Below are 25,000 nucleotides of genomic sequence, written 5' to 3'. Positions count from 1 at the left end.
ACCTTTATAAGAGAATTAATATATATGTTCCAATAACACTTTTCATTTTCAAAAACTAGTCATACCCAACATTGTATCAAACCAAATCCTGGTCTGTAGTTATTGTTCATTCAGGCCATCTGTGGATCTCCTTCTGTTTTATTCACCAGAGAAGAATATCTGCCTATTTCAGGGGTCGGCAGCAGGTCGCTCCAGAGCCACATGTGGCTCTTTTACTGCCCTGTTGCTCCACAGCTGAATCAGCTTAGTAGGTAAAAATAAAATAATCCTTCTTTACAGTAAAATAAAGCTCTGCTGATCGTTCAACACAGTTTAACAATAAATGGTCTTAAACTCTGGAGTTAATGTAGAACTGCTGATTCACCCTTTAACCCTGAAGATCAGCGCAGACTGCTGGTCACCATAGCAACACACATAACAGTCTCGCCTAGCTAGTAGCTAACGAAACGGCAAAGAGAGAGATATAAGACGAACATCGATAATTTGGAGATGAATGGACTTATTTGTGTTTATAATCACTCCAGCTGGTTTCCTGATACGTTTAATCTGCAGTGAGAAACTGAAACACTAAAAAGTCACGAGGCTGAAGTCAGTTTCTCATTCAGCAGCTTCTCGTTTGAATTTTCCCGTTCCACCTTAAATGGTGCAGCAGTTACATTCTGGAACCTCAGGCACTATTTAAGGTGGAATGGGAAAGTTTGAACGAGAAGCTGGCGAATGAGAAGCGACTTCAAACATTGAGAGACATTTTACAAGAAACTGTTCTACTTTGAAGGAAAAGTTTCCTCCTGGAGATGTGAGAAAAGCAGCTATAGCTGAGCTAAAGCTTAAAGCAGAGCGAAGTAAATCAGTGTTTTTGTTTATATTATATTTTTTTAGCCTGTACTAGCTCATCAGCACATCATGAGATATATGGACATATAATGTTGTGGCCCCCAAGGTGGTTTGAATTTTATTTAAAGGACAAAATGGCTCTTCTTGACATTTAGGTTGCGACCCCTGGCCTTTTAAAATCACTATTACCATAGGTGTAGGTTTAGGGGGTCCAGGGGGTCCCTGCCATCCCAGTGTTTAAAGGGGATTGTAAAATCCCAAATGCATATGCAGTGTTTGGAATGAAAGTGTTCAATTACACATGACTCACTGTTAAAGCAGTCACCTCTTACTTTCAATGTGGCACTTCCTGTTATTTAATTAGGCAACTGATTCAACATAACATTCAACATTAAATGCCAGTTTGGTCAATTAAAGAGCAAATAATCATGTTTATGTTGTTTGTTTGGCTACTAAAGCATACAATATAAACCTTTTTGCTCTGCTTTTTCACCATGAATGTGGCCTGTTCTGGCACAGTTTATATTTTATTTTTTTCCTAAATGTTAAACTCAGCAGAAAAGAAAAGAAATAAAAAAGTGGAAAATGTGCATTCAAATTTTCAGAAAAAAATCAGATTGTTGTGTGTAATTTATTTACTTACACAACATTTTAATAGGGACGCACAAACTGTTGTTATTATTATTATTATTATTATTATTATTATTATTATTATTATTATTATTCAACTTCAGTAAAGTTATGAAAATTCAGGTTAGTGGAACACAGGTTTGGTTCCTGACTTCTTGCTGTGTTCCAGCCATCATACTGATTTATTAAACTTCATCACCTGATTTAATTTAATGAAGTATTGATTAGACACAACAGGTGTTGGATGGTAACTGTAAATACTGACATTATTCATGGAGAGAGCAAGAAGTGATTAAACACAAATATTATCCATTAGCATAAACAAAATCAGTACTAATTGCATATTATTTGTATTTATTGTAGTATTTGAATGTGATTTCAAATATTTAATAAGCTATTTATGTGGGCAGTAAGTGCTTATTTGACCATAGATAGATAGATAGATGGACAGACAGATAGCTAAACACTCTGTAAATCTTACTCTTACCAGTTTCAGGGGGTCACTGCCACTATAACAGGTTCTGTGGCATTTTTACCATTATACTAAATTTAGCTCTTGGACATGAATGTTAAAGCAGGAGGAGTCAAACAGTTTAGAAGGGTTTTAACACCCTCTAGTGGTAAAGAGGAGGAACTACAATCCTGGAAGCATTCTAGATTAGTGAAGTCCATTAGAACAGGATTCTCAACCAGTGGGCTGTGAAGCACCCTCTAGTGGCCCATGGGCCTGTACTCAGAAGGACGGCAGTAGTTCATACTGGGCCAGTAAGGTCACAAAAAAGATTAACTTCATAATTAAAAATCTAATAATTAAACATTTTCAAATATATATCCACCGAATCAGGCATAACATTCTGACCACCTCCTTGTTTCTACACTCATCGTCCATTTTATCAGCTCCACTTACTATATAGGTGCACTTTGTAGTTCTACAGTTACAGACTGTAGTCCATCTGTTTCTCTGATACTTTGTTAGCCCCCTTTTACCCTGTTCTTCAGTGGTCAGGACCCCCATGGACCCTCACAGAGCAGGTACTATTTGGGTGGTGGATCATTCTCAGCACTGCAGTAACACTGACGTAGTGGTGGTGTGTTAGTGTGTGTTGTGCTGGTCTGAGTGGATCAGACACAGCAGTGCTGCTGGAGTTTTTAAACACCTCAGTGTCACTGCTGGACTGAGAATAGTCCACCAACCAAAAATATCCAGCCAACAGCGTCCTGTGGGCAGCATCTTGTGACCACTGATGAAGGACTAGAGGATGACCAACACAAACTGTGCAGCAGCAGATGAGCTATCGTCTCTGACTTGATCCGCTTCAAGCAAACCCTGTTCAGTTCACTGCTGATGGAAATGTCATCAAACGAGCATCAATAGAGCTGGACCTCCTTCTCTTCTAGCAGCACTTTCAGCACCGTACAGTCAGGATAATCTGCCTGTTTCAGCGTCTGACTCTCTACAGACTCTCAGTGCTCTCATGTCGTTCCTGCAGCTCCAGCTGCATCTGATAAAAACGACAGACGAGCCTAAACAGGCTTTCAGCACAGTTCAAACACTTTCAGCTTTTAATGCACTGAAAATGTGCTGACATGAAGGAGGAGCTGTAGATTAACGTGATGTGTGTCATATATCCATTAAATGATGTATGAGGAACAAAATGGACACAATAAATGCACAGCATGTCACTGACCCTAAAGCTAAAATCATGGATGACCGCAAATGTACAGTAAGATAAAGAAAAGACAAATCGGTCAACCTTTATTTAAAAACAGGATGCATTGAGGGAGATCTTCATTTACAGTATAGCCTAGCCAATTCAGAAATCAGGGAGAATCGATACAGAAATCAGGGAGAATCAATTCAGAAATCAGGGAGAATCAATTCAGAAATCAGGGAGAGTCAATTCAGAAATCAGGGAGAATCGATGCAGAAATCAGGGAGAATCAATGCAGAAATCTGGGAGAATCGATACAGAAATCAGGGAGAATCGATACAGAAATCTGGGAGAATCGATGCAGAAATCAGGGAGAATCGATGCAGAAATCAGGGAGAATCAATTCAGAAATCAGGGAGAATCGATACAGAAATCTGGGAGAATCGATACAGAAATCAGGGAGAATCGATGCAGAAATCTGGGAGAATCGATACAAAAATCTGGGAGAATCGATACAGAAATCAGGGAGAATCAATTCAGAAATCAGGGAGAATCAATTCAGAAATCAGGGAGAATAGATGCAGAAATCAGGGAGAATCGATACAGAAATCAGGGAGAATCAATGCAGAAATCTGGGAGAATCGATACAAAAATCAGGGAGAATCGATACAGAAATCAGGGAGAATCGATGCAGAAATCAGGGAGAATCGATGCAGAAATCAGGGAGAATCAATTCAGAAATCAGGGAGAATCGATACAGAAATCTGGGAGAATCGATACAGAAATCAGGGAGAATCGATACAAAAATCTGGGAGAATCGATACAGAAATCAGGGAGAATCAATTCAGAAATTAGGGAGAATCAATTCAGAAATCAGGGAGAATCGATGCAGAAATCAGGGAGAATCAATACAGAAATCTGGGAGAATCGATACAAAAATCAGGGAGAATCGATACAGAAATCAGGGAGAATCGATGCAGAAATCAGGGAGAATCGATACAGAAATCTGGGAGAATCAATACAGAAATCTGGATTCATGGAGATTGGATGGTGAAAACATATCAAATGCTAAAATAATAATAATAATCATAGAAATAAACTGACTAATCAATAAATAGTTTAAATCGTAACAGTGTAGTGACTTAAAAAATACCAGATCAAATAAGCTTAAAGCTAAAATTATGAATAACCACAAACAATACGGAGCCCTGCTGGTGACATCCTGTATAGATGAAAACAATGGGTCCCCACGACTTTAGATTCTCATTCCCACACCTTACTAAGTCGTGGCCACGCATTAGGATCTCATTTCCATGCCTTCCTAAGTCATGGTCACAACTTAATTATCTTATTCCCACACCTTACCAGGTCATGGCCACACATTAGAATCTCATTCCCACGCCTTGCTAAGTCATGGTCATGACCTAATTATCTTGTTCCCACATGTTACTAAGTCATGGCCACGCATTATTTTCGTTTATACCGGATGTCACCAGCAGAGCTCCGTAAAACCACACAGTGGGATAAAGAAAAGAAAGCAGGAGGAAACCGGAGCTGTGTTGCTGCTGAAGAAGCTGATATCTACTGTGAAAATACAAAAGCTAACGTTAGCGGCTGGCGCTATAACAGGAACCAGCACTGAGAGCAGTTTGAGGTGTATTCTGAGTGTACACTGCACTTCTCTCCTCTAACGGCACTTTATTACCCCAATTTAATCTCTTATTATTTAATAAGCTTTTATTTCTCATTATCTGATTTCTAATCTGATTTTTAATTGAATTTTTAATTTGATTCTCTTTCAAATCGATTGTCTTGATCATGATTTAATCACGATAATTTGTTTTCTTTTACTTACTTTTCGAATTTTCTCATCTGTAAACGCGTCTTGAGCCTTAACAGTGTAAACCGCTGACTCAAACCGCCAAAGAGTTAACATAGTGCCATAAAATGATTAGCAGTGAGCAGGAGAGGCGCCGAACGGTAGAACATTCCCTAAAACCGCGACATCTAGCTACTAATGATCTGTTCAGCAGGTCCATGTTTGATATAACCTGAGTCCTGATTTCTTAGATGCACTGAATTCTGAATGAATAAAGTGGATTTCTTTTTTACTCAGTTTGACATTATGGTCACTGACTGCATCACCGGTCAGTCAGGGTTTGCTGCAGTGGCCCTAAATCCTTACACTCTGCAAGCTGCTCACGGCACTTACCAGTGTTACATCTGATTCAGTTCCCACTCAAACTCACGTTCCCCTTTATAAATCGAACCATCGGGCGCGACTCACTGAACAGAAATCAGCACAGAGCAGCACTGGAACTACGGAAAGCGGGAAAAGTCAGAGAAAGGCTGTACGGACGAAAGGTTGACACAATCAGACATTTAACGTTGACCTTTCCTGAACTGTTTCGCTTTCCGTAGTGTTGCCGTTGATGTCTGTTCAGTGAGTCGAGCCTGAGGGTCTGAGTTGTGAAGGGAAACGTGAATCGGATGCAACACTGGCAGCTTTATGGAGACTCGAAAGAATCCTCACTTAATCAGTCCAACACCTTTATTACAGACTGAGCTCAGATTAACTGGGTTATGTGCAGCTGGTACAGGCAGCTGGCAGATCGCAGCCCTGTGAGGAGGTGCTGGGGGTGTTTAGCTCAGCGCAGTAACATCAGGGGGCGGTAACGTTGTTTGACTGATTTGCATACTGTGACGTGCCATCATACTTCGGTACGTACATCATACTTCTATAGCAGAGTTGAACCAGAGGGGGCGCAGCAGAGGCGGAACTGAGCATGATAACGATGATATTTTTACAGTTTGGAAAGATGTGATTCACAATTTAAGCAAAACTGGTGTATATTATTATTACAGAGCAGAGCATTTCAGCTGGTAACGAAAAAAGGGTCTAAGGGTGGAGCTACTCTCTAAGAGTCAGATAAAAAGTCAAACGGAAATGAACACAGGCGCCACCTGCTGGCGATTAACTTTTCATTTCCCACTTTGCTTTTTTTCAATGTAACCAACATGCAAATATATGTTAATTGGCACTAGGCAGGGCTACGGACTACATTTTAGGACGTCCTCAGACCTCAGAGTCAGAATGGCATCATTCCTCAGACTAAACAACTTTGAGTCTCGAGAAAAAACATCGTCATGTCTCAGAACATCAGACCAAACACCGTCAGACCAAACGGCCTCGAAAAAAGGTAACACTAAACCACCAAAACAATACAACACAATAAACAAACAAAACATTACACAAAAGAACTATTAATTATAGTTACAGATTAAAGATTAAAAAGATTTTTTTAAAAAATCTCATCAAAACTGTGTATTAAGAGAGAAATATATTATTGTATGCAAAAGTTTGGGCACTCGTAAAAATGACATGTATGTGTTGTTTTTCTGAGTGTAAATGAGTTACACATCCCCTACAGAGACACACTACTGCACACTTTAATGCATTATTACTGTTTATTTACTGAATTTAACACGTTGGAAAAGTAAAATAAAAAAAAAAAACGGCCTGTGCAAAAGTTATGGCACACTTTACATTTCCTGTTTTATTTTTGCCAACATGTTAAAAACAGCAAGAAAACAGAAATTGTGCACTAAAATGTGCAAAATATGCTGCATTTAGATGTGTCTCTGTAGAGGATGTGTTCATTTATTAATACTCAGAAAAGCAGCAAAATCTGTCATGTGAGCAGGGTGTTCAAACCTTCACATACGACAGTGTATAAGTAAGTATATATATATATATATATATATATATATATATATACATACATACATAAAATACTCTGATCTGTAGTGAGATTCATTACTACTTCTCATAAACAGTGACAGGGTCAGTCCGTGCGTTTGTTTGTTTGTTTGTTTGTTTGTTTGTTTGTCCTTCATATGTTGTGGAGGTCACTGTGTTCTGCTTCCAAGTTCCAAAACCTGCACTGATGTCCATCCTGTTGAGTGAAAACATAAATAAAATCAGTTCTGATCCCACAGAAGCAGAAGGTCAGCACGTTTCACAGAGCTGGCCTTCTCTGTACAGGTGTGTCTCTCAGAGTGAGTGAAAGACGAGGAGAGGGTCAGTCTGACCTGTCAGTTTTCTCTTATAGTAGACGAGGCCTGTCAGGGCTGTGACTCCTCCCAGTAACAGAGCTGCAGTTCCCACTGCTATTCTGTCTCTGTCAGACTCAGAGAGAGACGGCTCTGTTACACACACACACACACACACACACACACACACAGAGACACACACACACACACACACACACACACAGAGACACACACACACACACACACACACACACACAGAGAGACACACAACACACATTACAATAGAAGTAGAACACAGAGTTAATGTTCAGTCAGGAATAAAGGGAGAAAATCCAAACTGAACATTAGAATCTGTCTGTCTGTCTACCTGTCTCTCTGTCTGTCTATCGACCTGCCTGCCTGTCTGTCTATCTACAGTTCTTTCTTTATATCTATCTGTCTGTCTGTCTACCTGTCTGTATGTCAGTCTGTCTGTCTGTCTGCATTTATGTTTTTGTGTCTGTCTCTTTCTCTCTCTCTCTATCCATCTATTGGTCTTTCTGTCTATCTGTCTGTGTACCTGTCTGTCTGTCTGTCAGTCTGTCTATCTGTCTGCATGTATCCTATCCATCTGGCTATCTGTGTCTATCTCTGTCTGTATCTATTTTTCTATCTATCTGTTCATTTATCTATCAGTCTATCTAATTATCCGTCAATCTAATTAACGAGCTCCTCGTTAGCTGGTCAGTTGTGTGTGTCATTGGTTCCCAGTCCTGGTCCTGTAGAACCTCCTGTCCTGCCCTTTTGACTGTGTTCCTAACTCACCTGATCCAACTAATCAGTGAGTTATCGAGTCCTTCCTGAGCTGAAGTGGGTGTGTTAGAGCAGAACTCTAACACGGACAGGACAGGCGGTTCTCCAGGACCAGGGATGGGAACCTGTGTTCCAGTGCATCACTCCAGAGAACCTGTCTGGTACCTTTATTTTAAAGAGTGTAGATGTTGTACACTCACTGTCACTGTGGCTCCAGTGGAACAGGGCGGGTTCCCTGAAGCTGAGATGTTCCACCATGCAGGAGATGTTCTCTGCAGGTTCTGGAGTGAACTCCAGCTGGGAGTGGATTTGGTAATGCCAGTCTCCATCGGTCAGCTCCTCTGTGGAGACCACGTCAGTGGTCACTTTCTCACCGTCCCTCAGCCAGGTCAGTGTGATGGGTTTGGGGTAAAAGTCATACGCGCTGCACATCAGCACGGCCGGCTGGTCTCCGCTGGCTGGCCTCAGTGACCTCAGCATGACCCTTGGCCTCACTGTGACAGGAGAGAGAGATTAAACCATGTGAGTCTCACCAGAATTTACCTGGATATTAACTTCAAAGTAATGTGTTTAGCTAGGCTAATGTGTTAACAGCGAGTCATACAGTGTTAGAAATAATGAAGTCTATTAGTGAAACCGAACATCTCCACATGGTTAGCACTATGCTAATGATGTTAATCAGGCTTTTATCACTTTTATTAGCCGCGTAGCTCTAGTAGCTCTAGTAGCTCTAGTAGAACAGGTTTATGGGGAGTCTGGCCTCTTCCTATTTCCCTTGTTATATCAAAAACAGGACTGCTAAACAGCAGAGGGCGCCCACGAGTGAAACCTCAATGAATGGGAGTGAATGGAGCTCAACGGCTCGACGAAAAGTTAAAATAGTTTCTAATCACTGAACCAGAACTTTCCTTTAGTTTTAGACAGTAGAAGGATGAGTTTCACTAAAAAACAAAGAAATCTCACCTGTATGTTTTCTTTTTCTACAGTAAACGGGTTTTGGGCAGCAGGACTCTAACATTACTGATACCATAGACATCTACCTACATGCCTAGATGCCGCGTTGTCTGTTGTTCTCTATCTGAGGCGATACGTCTGCGCGTCCGCCATGTTGGAGAGGTCAAGATCCGCTTGTGAACAAATTCACTTGTATTGAGAGACGAAGAGTCTCAGGATTAATCAGGATAAATCTGTTTTGTTATAATCCTCAGACACAGATTAATCCAGGCTGCACGGATCTGCTCTCGGTAGCTTTTATTACTTTAATAACTGATCGTGATAATTAGCCGTCCAGACCAGCAGGAAAGTATTCAGCCTCAGCTGACATGAGTTTAGCGCCAGAAACACAATCAGCAAATCCATCAATGTGTGAATCACTTATAATCTTTATACACAGAAGGACGAAGCGATGTTGGCTTCCTGTTCACCAGCTTCTTGTTCGGGTTTTCCCGTTTGTCCTTAAATGGTGCAGCAGTTACTGCACCATTTAAGATGGAACTGGAAAATAGGAAGCTACCTCCAGCTTTGTGTAAAAAGGTGGTAATGTTACTCTATGAATATCTACAAGGATTAAGGAATCACTGTAAAGTAATAGCTACTACATAGAGATAGAATCCCCTGAATAGACTATTAAATGAAATAAGCTTAATATAAAACAAGAGGAACAACAATCACATCAACAGGTTCTCTGTGCCTCATTAACCACACGGCCATATCTACACAAACACCACACAGACAATACGCATCACACAAACATGAGTGTGGATCACTGCGTTCCCTCCGTTATATAATCCTTGACGTGCCTGGCTGGACCCAACGCGACATCTAGGTATGTATATCTATGACTGCTACTGAGTGCTGATTGGTTGCCGAGCAAAGCAGCTCATTGGCTATTCGCGCTCACTGACCACATGAACGTACATGAGGCGCTGTTTTACACTCCTATAACTCGAGTTTAAAAGCTCTTAAATCATAACAGCAGTGTTGAAATGTTTTATGCTGTTCTGTGTTCAGAAAATTAATGAATTCTTTTACATTTAAAATGTTTCAGCATTTCTAAACTATGCTTTTGCTCAAAGGCTCCATATTAACTCGCTCGGGAGCGCCCTCTAGAGTCTGAGAAACCTGGACATTAGGGAGTGGTAATTCTTCTCTCTACAAGTTCTCTGGCTTCAGTGCTAATTCAGACTTCAGATGGCAAACATGTCGTGGATTAGCTGTGTTTGAGGAAATGGGATGGGAAACGGTGTAAATTAGAATTTTTATTGATGTATTTGTTCTGCTGTACTGATGTAAACAGTGTAAAGCGAAACAGTGTTTATTTCTCACCTGCTTTGTCCACTACAGACATCTTCCGCCTGAACATTCTACACTTTGAGAGAGCCTTTTCGACCTCCATGCGGATCAAGTGCGTTTTGTTTTTGAGCTCTTTTGCCCATTTTGCTCCATGTTCACTGTAAAAAACAACTTTATTCTCAGTGCTGTTGTACATCAGGACCTTTTCCTTGTTGTACACGAAGGATACAGCAAACTCAACGTCTTGGGGCGAGCCGAGGGTCCGGCACTCAAATGAAAAGAAGAAGTAATAACTGTCCACTGCAAAAGAAGAGAAATCCATATTAATGGACTCATATAAGGAAGGGATGCACAATCACAGTCAGCTGAGATTTCTGCTCAAAACCCAAAACAAATCTGTAGGTTTTTGCTCAAATGATGAGCACTTTCAAAACAGTTTCCTTTTATGATCTGTTGTTGGCAGTGGGCTTAACACATACAAGTAGTCTCAATGCGATATTATGATTAATACCACCTTAATTAGCAAAATTAAAAAGGACTTTCTACTAAAAATCAGCCGTGTTTATTTTCAAAAACGAATGTACAGTAATTTGCAATGAAACCACTTCTCATCACTTACTGTTGATGTAGTGCTTTATATCATTCTTGTTTTTCAAACAGGAAACTGCTTTAAAATTCAAGAATTTAAATGGAGGTTTGGCCCAATAAAGAGCAGAATGTTGTTTATGTTATAGGTATGGCGAATAATAAATACTGGAAATGTGCCAGTTTGCTTCAGGTGTTGATTTGCCTCGCACAACGTGAGCTCTGAAATTGGTACCGGCAATAAAGAAAAAAATCTGTGCATCCCTAATATACTATTAATATTTATTTATTGCCCAATATGTAAAACTCGGCTAATAAACAGAAATTGTGCACTAATATTTTACAAAAAAAATATAATATGTAAGTGTGTTCTCCATAGGGGACGTGTTCACTTATTTTCATTTAACAAAAATCAACAACACGTCATTTGACCAGGCACATTCAAACCTATTAGTGGTTCTATAATAATAAGAAGAAGAAGAAGAGGAAGAAGAAGAAAAAGAAAAGAAGAATGTAATTATTATTATTATTAGTAGTAGTAGTAGTAGTAATAGTATTAATAGTAGTAGTATTGGTAGTAGTAGTATTACTATTATTATTATTAGTAGTAGTAGTAGTAGGAGTAGAAGTAGATTAGTACTAGTAGTATACATTTTATATAAAGTATAAAGTTCAGTATCAGTGTCAAGTAAGGAATATGTAGGTCAGAGGAGCTCAGCACTCCTGCAGTTGCATGGATTTCTCAATTCTATTAGCAGCAGGTATTGGATGGTACCTATAAATACAGGAGAGGTTTGGAGAGTTAACCCAACACATTAGCACACATTAAATCACTACTCTTGTACACTCCTGTGCAAATAAAATGGGCCAAAATCGGCAAAACATTAAACTTCTGAACAACAAATCATGAACTATACAGCTGCAGTCAGTCAGTGTGGAGAGTTTTTCACTCTGGCTTCTCTAAGTGTTGGAGTTTAGTGTGTGAATGTCCAGACAGTCTTCTACAGAAAGGACAGTCAGTATTGATCCACTCAGCACTGACGGCTTCAAACAGCTGAAAAACACTGCTGAGCTAGTTTGTGTTTAGTGTGAGATCAAATATTCTCTACAGGGTTTAAATCTGGACTCTGACCAGCCAGAACCAGCAGTAACAAACATTATCTTTTAGGCTTGGTCCATTTTTTATATAAAACATAAATATATATAAAATATATATTCATTTTATTTATATAATTTTTATGATTAGATTTAAAAAGCTATTTAAGCGTTTAAATGGAGATGGATATAGATATAAAACACTCAAACGTACAGTAAATCTTACTCTTACCAGTTGCAGACAGAACCCAGAAGAACGCGGTCAGGCAGAGAACAGGAGGACGAGGCATTGTTGTGCGTTCTGCTCTCAGAGTGAATAAACTGATTCTAACACCGAACGACTGACTCTGCTTTCAGTACTCATCTGTTTGCAGAACCAGGAGGGAATTTACGCCGTGCAGTCAAACCTGTTCTCAGTTCCCTCTAACTCACTCAGACTGTTTCCCGCTGAGACAGCAGGGCGCCGTGGAACCCTCAACAATAGCTATTGTTCATTCATGCAATACCAGCAGTGGTTCTACTTCTCATTTATTCACCAAAGAAGAACATTTGCCTTTTTAAATCACACCTTCACCTACACTCTATAGGTGTAGATTAAGGGGTGCCGGGGGGGCACTGCTACCCCTGTGTTTGAAGGCGAGTGAATTGTTCTCTCCGGTAATTCCTGTGTGTTGTGATGGCTCTATGTTGTTACATTTTCCAGAAAATGTTGTTGTTTTATTGGAGTAATTTTTAAACAAATATGGTTTTCTTTATTATGTCACTGAAAACAGTGCTGACAATATTCAATATGAAGTGAAAGAAGAATGTTTACATAAAAATGGGCCCAAATTGCTACATATGATGAACAATTTCCCTTTAAAGTCTCCTATGAAGCATATAAAAAGTTTACTGGATCTGTTACATGTAAAAATGTAGTTCTTACCTGTCAAAGTTCAACTTTTCATTCCAACATATGAATTCAGTTTGAATGTTTAATGACTCGGACATGCAACAATTATTTAATAATTACTAATAACAACAACTTTTAGCCTTTCAGTTACTGCATTTACTAAAGAATTGTCCCTTTCATTTAAATGAACTGAATTCTTTTGAATTCTTGCTAACTGACTTTGCATATGCTAGAAGACGTGTCAGGCTCCAGTCCTCGCAGGCCAAAATTCTACAGACTTAAATACGCTGCCTCATTAAACACACCTGACTCAGCTCATTAGCTAATCATCAAAGCCTTAATGAACTGAATTCAGAGCGTCAGATGAGGGTAAACGCTGATCTCCACAGCACTTTGGCCCAGAAGGTCCCCAGTTTGAAAAGGCGATTCCTAGCAGTAAAGGTTCTGAAATTTTGAATGTTTCATATCTACGTGAACTTGTTCTCATCGACCTTCTCATGTCAGCAAACTGTAACTCTGCATTTCATAAACACTCTGTGGAAGGTGGACCAGGACAGCAGCGTTTTTGAGATTTGAATTGATGAAAAATGTTGCTTTTGTTCATCTGAAACATATTGTTTCACTTTGCTGCAATCAAAGTATTTATTTACTTCCTCTTAAATTTTTCAGATTGAACTGATGAAACATTTTTACAGTGTTTGAGTGGAACAGTCAGCAATTATTCTGTCAATTATGCTGGAATAGCTGATAATTATCATAACTGGTGTACCTGCCATTACACTTTTTGACCACTAGGGTGGAATGTACACGCACTCCCACACGCAAGAAAAAATGATAAATGACTTGCAAAACTGTACATATGCACATGTGATAAATGTAATGATAAATGAGACACATACATATCACATCACTGCAGTTGGAACAAAAACCTTGTATCTAAAATTGTAACTACAGGAGAAGCAAAAAACATACTTAACTTTTAATGTAAGTCAATGGAATCAGAATTTTGGGTCGTTTCTTTTGGTCCATTCATCATGAAATTTACACACAATGTAAAAGACAACAGGCATTTTCACACTGTCAAAAACTGAAAAACAACAAAAATGGAAATATTAGGTCTTGTTCTGACAGCAGCGATATTCTATATGATCACATGCACTTTATTTTCATAAAGTCATGTGTTTATTTGACGTATCTACTTTGTACTTTCATCCACAAGGGAAGGAACTTAGCTTCAGAGCTAGTTAGGGGAATTATTTACTTCCCTCTAAAAACAGCGTTGGCCATTAAGCGCCACATGACCCCCCCTCATTTATCACGACATAAAACAGAATCATTTTAAAATGGAATCATATTAAAGTCAAAGCCACAGCTAGATGACGAAGAATGCGACAATGCCTGCTTTAGTTTTGGTCCAGCTCGTGATCGGCACAGAAGAAGGAAGAAAAGCCACAAAAAAAGAAGTCTAATAGTACCACAGATACAACAGCATCGCTGTGGGAGAGTTTAAAGAACTTCCCAACTGTGAGACTCACTGTGTTGTTATTCTGACATGGAGGCTCTGTTAGTCCTGGCGTTAATGATGGTCTGTGCTGTCCACTCACAGCCGGCGGGTGAGTACAACATATCAGAGCACTGTAGTCTGCAGGATGTCACAGGTTACCTTTAGTATGAATACTGATATGCATTATCATTTCATTTGATCAGAATAATTTGTTGTTTACATTGGTAACGTGCTAAAAACAGTTCAGTGAAAGTGACTGAAGACCAAGCAAAGTAGACCAGAATAGATTCAGAGACACGGGAACATGTTCTACGCTGGGGTTGCTGAAATTTTAAGCAGCTGACGTGAAAGATGACGTCTTTCCAAATAATTGGTGTTTTTATTCAATTTTTTGTTTGCTAGTATTATGGGGCAAGAGATGGGAATATATACATATAACTGTTACGGGACGGCATGGAGGCGGACCCAAGTGCACAGAGGAACTTAAATGAACATATTGAGGTGATGGAGTGTGAATGGAGTGATTTTGCACGTTGGGGTTTGCGGTGGCTCAGAGCCTGGCTCGAACAACCAATATACTGATTGGTGTTCTGAGGAGCTACTGCTGTGCTGGGAAGCACAGGCAAAAATGGAACAAAACACTTCAACAACTGGGAATTAAAAAATGGTGGGAAAGGGCAAACAAGGGGGACGCTGAAAGCAGTGCTGAAACAAAGGCTGAGATAGAAAAAGTGAAATAGAGATAACCAGAAAACAAAAGACACTTTATTTTATTTTTTTTTCCACATCCTTGAGCAAAGCTGCTGTAAGTTAGTATTCAAATCCATTAAATATATTTGAGTCTGATGGATTTCTTAAAGACAAAGACCTATGAAACAAAGCAAGTCTATGGGGAACACTTCCTCAGAGTATGTGGCTTCAGTATCGCACCCTCTATCTGCAATATATAAGGTATCAGTCAATTTAATGTGGCAATGAATTTAAGGTATCAGTAAATTTAAGGTGGCAATGAATTTAATTATGTATGTATGGTTTTGTCTGGCAGATCACTATAAACATGTGCACTTGTAACCTGTAAGTTGATAGAAAAAGAGTTTTGTATGCCAGCATTGGCAGCAGATGAGGAGAATACAAAGTTAAACCAGACAGGAGTTTAAACTCAAACACATCAACAGCTGAACAGAGGAACTTCCAGTCATGGAATGGAGCAAAATCAGAGCGATCATGGAGCGAGAGAACCCCACTGCTGCAGATTTCTACAGGCCTTTATACATTAATGGATTAAAAACTGTTTGAGTCTGTAACTGTCACTGTAAACTCACTGTATCCTCAGATTACTGTTCATGTCTGACATTCAGTGAAACGGGACAGGGCACATTTATAATTTGCAAAATCCTGCACATTGGTAGATCTTTGCATTTTCAATGATTATTAAGATTCTTGGACATAATTTATTTTGTCATTTTTGTGGACATATCAGTATTTGATATTCAGTCAAACAGTATTTATAGACAAAATAGACTTTCTGAAATTAACTGAGATGTCAGTCATTTTTGCCTGTTGAAAAAGTAAGTGCACTCCTCTCTTCAGTGACTTAACAGAAACAACTGTATGCAGACATTTCCTATAAGCAGCTAATGTTCTGACATCAACTGGGAGAAATGTTTGCCCGCTTAATTTTTTCAACTGTGCAATGTTTGAGGGGTTTCTTCAGCCCATTCAGGCTTTGACTGGGCCATTCCATAACCCTGCAATTTCTGCCATTCCTTCATGGATTTACTTGTATGTTTGGGATCATTATCATGTTGGAAAGTCCACTTCATCTTCTACCTTTTGTACAAATGGTCTCACATTTTCCTTAACCTCTCTGGTATAAGATAATTCATAGTTGATTCTATTACTGTAAGTTGGCCAGCGATGCAGCCCTAAGCCATAAAACTTCCACCTCCCTGCTTTACAGCTGGTATGAGGTTCTTCTGACAGAAGCCTGTCTTTGGTTTTCACCAAAAATGGCCAAAATAAAATTTAGAGTACTGTTAAAGTTAAATTGTATTTACTTTGTATACCTGTGAAAAATGAGGGGTACATTCATCATGAATCGTTGAAGCATTCTCAGAGACTTCTCTGTGCATCTTATGGTCTTGGTCTGAAGTTGCTGGGCGGACTGGCCTGGGCAAGTTGGCAGTGGTTTTATATGTTCTTCACTTGTAGACTTCCAGACAGTGGAAGGATTGATTTCTAATATTTTGGATATTTTCAATAAAACAGGTTCCTCCAAGATGATAATGGTGTTCTAATTAGCACCTGATCAGGTGCACCTGATATCAATTTGACATGTTTGAATTACTGATATATGTAGGAGTGTGCTTACTTTTTCCACATAAGAAGAATTGCTTTTCTGTTTACTTCAATTACATAAAGGATGGCAAAATATTAATTCTAGGTGTTATTTGTTAAATTATGTCATCTTTATCTATCAACACTGTTTAAATGAAGGTCATAGATGTGTATCTGATCTATGCCTATACTTTCACAAGGTGTACTTACTTCTTCACATGACTGCAGGTGATTTTTTTTGGGTTTGAATTAATGACTTTATGGGTACTTTCGAGGTTGGAGGTGTTGTGCATTCAAAGATATTTTTCTGATTATCACTGTTATAAAGAGGGATTATTGGAGCAGGTTTCCTTTCAGCATGAACAAGTCTAGCCATTCTCCACTGACCTCTCTCAGAACTCTCTAGATATTTTTTGTGTATCTTCAGAGTTTGTTATGTGTGAAAGTCCCAGATGATCAGCAGCTTCTGATATATTTAAATGTCATACCAACATCCAAACCATAGCCAATGTCACTTAGATCAACTTTTCCTCAATCTGATATTTGAGGTGAAGAATTAATAAAGCTAAACGAAGGCGAACACCAAATGACCATGAGCAACGTTTCTCAATAAAGTGGCCAGTGGCTGGACAGCAGTTTGATCCTTTTATTCTGCTTGCAGGTTTTGACAGATACGGCTGGATAATAGGATGCGATGAGACAAGCACTCGTGTATCTTTCTCATACAATGGAGAAATAGCTGAATACTTTGATTATGAAGAGAAACAAACTGTTATGACTTTGCCCGATTTTGCTGATCCTATCGTGATCGCAGACCTGTCTAAAGATGCTTACAGTGCACAAGAGTTTTGCAAGGACACATTGGCAGTGATAAATGATGCCTACATGAACCCACCTGAAGAGCTCGGTAAGCTTCGCTATTTCATCTCATGTTTAAACAAAAAATGTGACATAATAGAATTATTCATTATTATTCTCGATTGACTGAGAAATGCTGAAGCAAGACTCTTTTCCAGGGCTTTTGGAGAACCGTTTTTCAATTAAGCAAATCTGAATTACTCTGTAATTTCACATGGATCGACCCAGAACATATACACTACCTTACCAAAAGTATGTGGACACCCCTGAGTTCAGGTGTTTCAGCTGCACCCATTGCTAAGTGTATAAAATCAAGCTCATAGTCATACCGTCTCCACAGACAAACAGTGGTGGTAGAATGGGTCATACTGAAGAGCTCAGGTACTTTAAACTTGGCTCTGTGATAGGATGCCACCTCTGCCACATGTAAGTTTGTGAAATGTCTGCCCTGCTAGAGCTGTCCTAAACAACTGTAAGTTATCTTCGTGAAATATTTTTCCATGTCTGAGCAGCTGTACACAAGATCACCATGTGCAGTGCCAAGTGTCGGCTGGAGGGGTGTAAAGCGCCGCCACTGGACTCTGGAGCAGTGGAACCGTGTTCTCTGGAGTGATGAATCAGCTTCTCTATCTGTCAGCCTGATGATGAATCTGGGTTTGGTGGATGTCAGGAGAACGTTACCTACCGGAATGCAGTGCCAACAGTAGAGTTTGGTGGAGGAGTGATAAACAGTACAGTTTGGTGGAGGAGGGATAAACAGTACAGTTTGGTGGAGGAGTGATAAACAGTACAGTTTGGTGGAGGAGTGATAAACAGTAGAGTTTGGTGGAGGAGGGATAAACAGTAGAGTTTGGTGGAGGAGGGATAAACAGTAGAGTTTGGTGGATGAGTGATAAACAGTAGAGTTTGGTGGAGGAGTGATAAACAGTAGTGTTTGGTGGATGAGTGATAAACAGTAGAGTTTGGTGGAGGAGTGATAAACAGTAGAGTTTGGTGGATGAGTGATAAACAGTACAGTTTGGTGGAGGAGGGATAAACAGTACAGTTTGGTGGAGGAGTGATAAACAGTACAGTTTGGTGGAGGAGGGATAAACAGTACAGTTTGGTGGAGGAGTGATAAACAGTACAGTTTGGTGGAGGAGTGATAAACAGTACAGTTTGGTGGATGAGTGATAAACAGTAGAGTTTGGTGGAGGAGTGATAAACAGTAGAGTTTGGTGGATGAGTGATAAACAGTACAGTTTGGTGGAGGAGGGATAAACAGTACAGTTTGGTGGAGGAGTGATAAACAGTACAGTTTGGTGGAGGAGTGATAAACAGTACAGTTTGGTGGAGGAGGGATAAACAGTACAGTTTGGTGGAGGAGTGATAAACAGTACAGTTTGGTGGAGGAGTGATAAACAGTAGAGTTTGGTGGAGGAGTGATAAACAGTAGAGTTTGGTGGAGGAGGGATAAACAGTACAGTTTGGTGGAGGAGGGATAAACAGTACAGTTTGGTGGAGGAGTGATAAACAGTAGAGTTTGGTGGAGGAGTGATAAACAGTAGAGTTTGGTGGAGGAGTGATAAACAGTAGAGTTTGGTGGAGGAGTGATAAACAGTAGAGTTTGGTGGAGGAGGGATAAACAGTACAGTTTGGTGGAGGAGTGATAAACAGTACAGTTTGGTGGAGGAGTGATAAACAGTACAGTTTGGTGGATGAGTGATAAACAGTACAGTTTGGTGGAGGAGTGATAAACAGTACAGTTTGGTGGAGGAGTGATAAACAGTAGAGTTTGGTGGATGAGTGATAAACAGTAGAGTTTGGTGGAGGAGGGATAAACAGTACAGTTTGGTGGAGGAGTGATAAACAGTACAGTTTGGTGGAGGAGGGATAAACAGTACAGTTTGGTGGAGGAGTGATAAACAGTACAGTTTGGTGGAGGAGTGATAAACAGTACAGTTTGGTGGATGAGTGATAAACAGTAGAGTTTGGTGGAGGAGTGATAAACAGTAGAGTTTGGTGGAGGAGGGATAAACAGTACAGTTTGGTGGAGGAGGGATAAACAGTACAGTTTGGTGGAGGAGTGATAAACAGTAGAGTTTGGTGGAGGAGGGATAAACAGTAGAGTTTGGTGGAGGAGGGACAAACAGTACAGTTTGGTGGAGGAGTGATAAACAGTAGAGTTTGGTGGAGGAGTGATAAACAGTAGAGTTTGGTGGAGGAGTGATAAACAGTAGAGTTTGGTGGAGGAGGGATAAACAGTAGAGTTTGGTGGAGGAGGGATAAACAGTAGAGTTTGGTGGATGAGTGATAAACAGTAGAGTTTGGTGGAGGAGGGATAAACAGTAGAGTTTGGTGGAGGAGGGACAAACAGTAGAGTTTGGTGGAGGAGTGATAAACAGTACAGTTTGGTGGAGGAGGGATAAACAGTACAGTTTGGTGGAGGAGTGATAAACAGTACAGTTTGGTGGAGGAGGGATAAACAGTAGAGTTTGGTGGAGGAGGGATAAACAGTAGAGTTTGGTGGAGGAGTGATAAACAGTACAGTTTGGTGGAGGAGTGATAAACAGTACAGTTTGGTGGAGGAGTGATAAACAGTAGAGTTTGGTGGAGGAGGGATAAACAGTACAGTTTGGTGGAGGAGTGATAAACAGTACAGTTTGGTGGAGGAGTGATAAACAGTAGAGTTTGGTGGAGGAGGGATAAACAGTAGAGTTTGGTGGAGGAGTGATAAACAGTAGAGTTTGGTGGAGGAGTGATAAACAGTACAGTTTGGTGGAGGAGGGATAAACAGTACAGTTTGGTGGAGGAGTGATAAACAGTACAGTTTGGTGGAGGAGTGATAAACAGTACAGTTTGGTGGAGGAGTGATAAACAGTACAGTTTGGTGGAGGAGGGATAAACAGTAGAGTTTGGTGGAGGAGGGATAAACAGTAGAGTTTGGTGGAGGAGTGATAAACAGTACAGTTTGGTGGAGGAGTGATAAACAGTAGAGTTTGGTGGAGGAGGGATAAACAGTAGAGTTTGGTGGATGAGTGATAAACAGTAGAGTTTGGTGGAGGAGGGATAAACAGTACAGTTTGGTGGAGGAGTGATAAACAGTACAGTTTGGTGGAGGAGTGATAAACAGTAGAGTTTGGTGGAGGAGGGATAAACAGTAGAGTTTGGTGGAGGAGGGATAAACAGTACAGTTTGGTGGAGGAGTGATAAACAGTAGAGTTTGGTGGAGGAGTGATAAACAGTAGAGTTTGGTGGATGAGTGATAAACAGTAGAGTTTGGTGGAGGAGTGATAAACAGTAGAGTTTGGTGGAGGAGTGATAAACAGTAGAGTTTGGTGGAGGAGGGATAAACAGTACAGTTTGGTGGAGGAGTGATAAACAGTAGAGTTTGGTGGAGGAGGGATAAACAGTACAGTTTGGTGGAGGAGGGATAAACAGTAGAGTTTGGTGGAGGAGTGATAAACAGTAGAGTTTGGTGGAGGAGGGATAAACAAGCTATACACACACACACATATATATGCGTGTGTGTGACGGTCTGGTGTCCATACTTTTGGCCATACAGTGTACAATGTAGATTACAGTGTGGATTCAATTGTGCTTTCTGTGTGTTTAGAACCTCCCTGGACCTCCATCTACACAAAAAGCGACGTGAAGCTGAAGACAAAGAACACACTCCTCTGTCACGTGACTGACTTTTTCCCGCCGCCGGTCAGAGTGTCCTGGACCAAGAATGACCTGAACGTGACGGAGGGCGCGACCCTGAGCCCGTACTACCAGAACAGTGACGGGACGTTAAGCGTGTTCTCCACGCTGAGCTTCACTCCAGAGGAAGGAGATGTTTACAGCTGTACGGTGGAGCATCGCGCGCTGGAGCAGCCGCAGACCAGAATATGGGGTCAGGACTTTATTACAGTAAAGCCACAGTTCAGTCAACAAACACAAGTAGTCAGAATGAGCTTATAAATAATTGTATAAAAATGTGTAATACTGTAAATTACTGATAAACTGTCCTTGTTGCTCTGTTTAGAACTCACTCGCTTTACTCTTTTGCGTGTGTGTGTGTGTATGTGTGTGTCTGTGTGTGTGTGTGTGTGTGTGTATGTGTCTGTGTGTGTGTGTGTGTGTGTGTGTGTATGTATGTATGTGTCTGTGTGTGTGTGTGTGTGTCTGTGTGTGTGTGTGTGTGTGTGTGTGTATGTGTCTGTGTGTGTGTGTGTGTGTGTCTGTGTATGTGTCTGTGTGTGTGTGTGTGTGTGTGTGTATGTGTGTGTGTGTGTGTGTGTGTCTGTGTGTGTGTATGTGTCTGTGTGTGTGTGTGTGTGTGTGTGTGTATGTGTCTGTGTGTGTGTGTGTGTGTGTGTGTATGTATGTGTCTGTGTGGGTGTGTGTGTGTGTGTGTGTATGTGTCTGTGTGTGTGTGTGTGTGTGTCTGTGTATGTGTCTGTGTGTGTGTGTGTGTGTGTGTATGTATGTGTCTGTGTGTGTGTGTGTGTGTGTGTGTCTGTGTGTGTGTATGTGTCTGTGTGTGTGTGTGTGTGTGTCTGTGTGTGTGTGTGTGTGTGTGTGTGTGTATGTGTCTGTGTGTGTGTGTGTGTGTGTGTGTGTGTGTGTATGTGTCTGTGTGTGTGTGTGTGTGTGTGTGTCTGTGTATGTGTCTGTGTGTGTGTGTGTGTGTGTGTGTGTGTGTATGTGTCTGTGTGTGTGTGTGTGTGTATGTGTCTGTGTGTGTGTGTGTGTGTGTCTGTGTATGTGTCTGTGTGTGTGTGTGTGTGTATGTATGTGTCTGTGTGTGTGTGTGTGTGTGTGTGTCTGTGTGTGTGTGTGTGTGTCTGTGTGTGTGTGTGTGTGTGTGTGTGTGTGTGTGTGTGTAGATGTTCAGGTGGAGCAGTCGAGTGTGTTTCCCTCTGTGGTGTGTGTGGTGGGGGTGTGTCTCGGTGTGATCGGAGCAGCTGCTGGAATTTTCCTCATCTTCAGAGCGAATGCCCTCTGCAGCTGTGGACTGACTTAAACACCTGACACAAACACCCTAAACCCCTCAAACACCCTAAACACCTCACATAAACACCCTAAACACATCACATAAACACCCTAAACCCCCAAACACCCTAAACACCTCACATAAACACCCTAAACACATCACATAAACACCCTAAACACCTCATAAAATTATAAAAAAACACCTCACACACACCTTAAACACCTCAAACACCCTACACACCTTAAACACCTCACACAAACACCTTAAACACCTCACAAACACCCTAAACATCTCAGAGAAATACCATAAACACCTCACACACCCTAAACGCCTCAGACCAATATCATAAACGCCTCACACAAACATCATAAACACCTCACACAGACATCATAAGCACCTCGAACACCCTAAACACCTCACATAAACACCCTAAACATCTCATAGAAATATAATAAACACCACACACACATTATAAACAACTCAAACACCTTAAACACCTCACACAAACATCATAAACACCTCACAGAAACACCCTAAACACCTCGAACACCTCACATAAAGACTCTAATCATCAAAGACCAAAATACCATAAACAACTAACACACATTATAAACACCTCAAACACTCTAAACACCTCACACCCTAAACACCTCACACAAACACCCTAAACACCTCACACACCTTAAACACCTCATGCAAACACCCTCAACACCCCACACAAACACTCTAAACACCTCCTACACCCTAAACACCTCACACAAACACCCTAAACATCTCACACACCTTAAACACTTCATGCAAACACCCTAAACACCTCACACAAACACCCTAAACACCTCACACAATCATCCTGAAACATCATAAATATGTGGAACAAATATCCCAAAAATGTTTCCACTAATTATTGTATAATCCAAGACTACATACTATATATGTTTAATACTCTTTATTTTTAAACAGTGATGCAGAAACACGGACTGTGTGTTTAAGGTCAGCCTTCAGTAACTTTGAAATTCTGATGCTGCGCCCTGTGATTTACACACTGCTACAACAGTGCAAAGCAGCCTTATTCAAGTGAAAATTAAACACAATAAAGTTTTCACAAAAGGTTTTTACATTTATGTAAAATGTAATCATGTAACTAAACATGTGTGTTCCACAAATTAGCATATGTTGACATTAACTACAAATTTCTGCACATTTTCTACTTCTGCTGTAAAAATCAAAGCCTCTTGTGACCAAGGATTAAATTTAGTATGTTAAGAGAACAGTTTTATCTTAAAACCTAAAATAAATATAACACAAATAATTTATTGGCTACTGTTTTGTGTTCATCCTCCAGAGGTGTCAGATCAGATCAGGTTCTGTGGGATTTTACCATCACACTAAATTCAGCTGTTGTATGTGAATGTTAAAGCAGGAAGAGTCAAACAGATTAGAGGGGTTTATCACCCTCTAGTGGTAAAGAGCAGGAACTACTATCCTGGAAGTGCTCTATATTAGTGACGTCCACTAGAAGCACACAGTCTACACAACCTAAGACAGGTTAATCTAACACAAGCCAATGAAAACCCAAACATTACTATTATGATAATAAGACAATTTTTATGGTTTACCTTCAGTCACACCACCTGACTTGGACTCAAAAAACATTATTTTCAATATTCACAAAAAGGCCAACTGAAGGTCATTTAAAATGTTTCTTTTAAAAGCGTGTCAGAATAAAAGTCCTTTGTTTTCAGCCATGCTGTACCACATCTGAGGAAATCAAGATTTGCAGATGAAAGTTTGTTTGAGTTGAACAGGTTTGCAGTTGCTCTGTTGTGCAACATGTTGTGATTTTAAAGGTGTTTTATTTTGGATTCCATTTGCCTTTCCCGTATTTTTTCAGTTTACTTCATTTGCATATGCTGGACAGTCGCACCACCTGACTTGTTTTTAAAGGCATTAAGGCCTAAAATGAATTTTAATGCACTGAAAATGTGCCCTGTGATGGACTGGCGACCTGTCCAGGGTGTATCCTGCTTTCCGCCCAATGACAGCTGGGATAGGCTCCAGCACCCCACCGCGACCCAGAAGGATAAGCGGTTTAGATGATGCGAAAAGCTAATGTTAGCGGCTAACGCTATAACAGGAAACAGCAGTGATGTCCGTTATGAGGTGCGTCTGTGTATGCGGCCTCAGCAGCGTGTGAGGAGTGTGTATGACAGTCCAGCCAACGAGGAACGTCCCCACAACCTTGGCTAACATTACCTACACATTCTACCAACGTTTTAAAGGAAACGTTTTAATCTAATCATCAAAGAAAATTGTAAGGACGTTTATCATTTCAAATAATGTTCCTAAAGTTAAATGTAAACTTAGACACAACATTTTAGGGCCACATTCGGAGGATGTTTTGGAGACGCTGACAGAGTGTTTATAAACGTTCCTGTAATGTGATCTGTCAACAGAGGTAGAACATTGGAACACTCTGAGGATGTTTTGGGGATGTTGTTCAGGTAACAGGTAACATT

The 25,000-nt window shown here is 40.3% G+C and overlaps 3 protein-coding genes across 4 annotated transcripts in view; 1 reads left to right on the top strand and 2 right to left on the bottom strand.

Annotated features, from left to right (window-relative positions):
- Window positions 1-72, bottom strand: part of LOC118814009 (rano class II histocompatibility antigen, A beta chain-like) — a 2,662-nt gene extending 2,590 nt beyond the window's left edge. Inside the window, exon 1 of the mRNA XM_036579681.1 lies at window positions 66-72. Within this exon, the coding sequence (XP_036435574.1) occupies window positions 66-72 (7 nt within the window). The remainder of the gene's footprint in view (window positions 1-65) is intronic.
- Window positions 73-6,906: 6,834 nt separating this feature from the next.
- LOC118813016 (rano class II histocompatibility antigen, A beta chain-like) lies at window positions 6,907-12,337 on the bottom strand. 2 transcript variants are annotated; one of them, XM_036578132.1, is made up of 5 exons: window positions 12,148-12,337; window positions 10,287-10,553; window positions 8,162-8,455; window positions 7,209-7,322; window positions 6,907-7,072 (listed from the first exon to the last, which is right to left on the bottom strand). In XM_036578132.1, the coding sequence occupies exons 1-5, from the start codon at window positions 12,221-12,223 to the stop codon at window positions 7,026-7,028; spliced, it is 798 nt and encodes a 265-aa protein (XP_036434025.1). In that variant the 5' UTR covers window positions 12,224-12,337; the 3' UTR covers window positions 6,907-7,025. The 2 variants fall into 2 exon arrangements, with proteins under 2 accessions (XP_036434025.1, XP_036434026.1); XM_036578133.1 differs by having other exon boundaries at window positions 12,166-12,337.
- Window positions 12,338-14,329: 1,992 nt separating this feature from the next.
- LOC118813018 (H-2 class II histocompatibility antigen, A-U alpha chain-like) lies at window positions 14,330-22,896 on the top strand. Its single transcript, XM_036578134.1, has 4 exons — window positions 14,330-14,438; window positions 17,328-17,573; window positions 21,120-21,401; window positions 22,378-22,896. Exons 1-4 carry the CDS (start codon window positions 14,378-14,380, stop codon window positions 22,512-22,514), a joined length of 726 nt encoding a protein of 241 aa, XP_036434027.1. The 5' UTR covers window positions 14,330-14,377; the 3' UTR covers window positions 22,515-22,896.
- Window positions 22,897-25,000: the final 2,104 nt, after the last annotated feature.

The sequence above is a fragment of the Colossoma macropomum genome, unplaced genomic scaffold (genome assembly GCF_904425465.1).
Source record: "Colossoma macropomum unplaced genomic scaffold, Colossoma_macropomum, whole genome shotgun sequence".
Taxonomy (NCBI): domain Eukaryota; kingdom Metazoa; phylum Chordata; class Actinopteri; order Characiformes; family Serrasalmidae; genus Colossoma; species Colossoma macropomum.
Note: the sequence above shows the minus strand (reverse complement) of the source record. Positions and strands in the feature narration are given on the sequence as shown.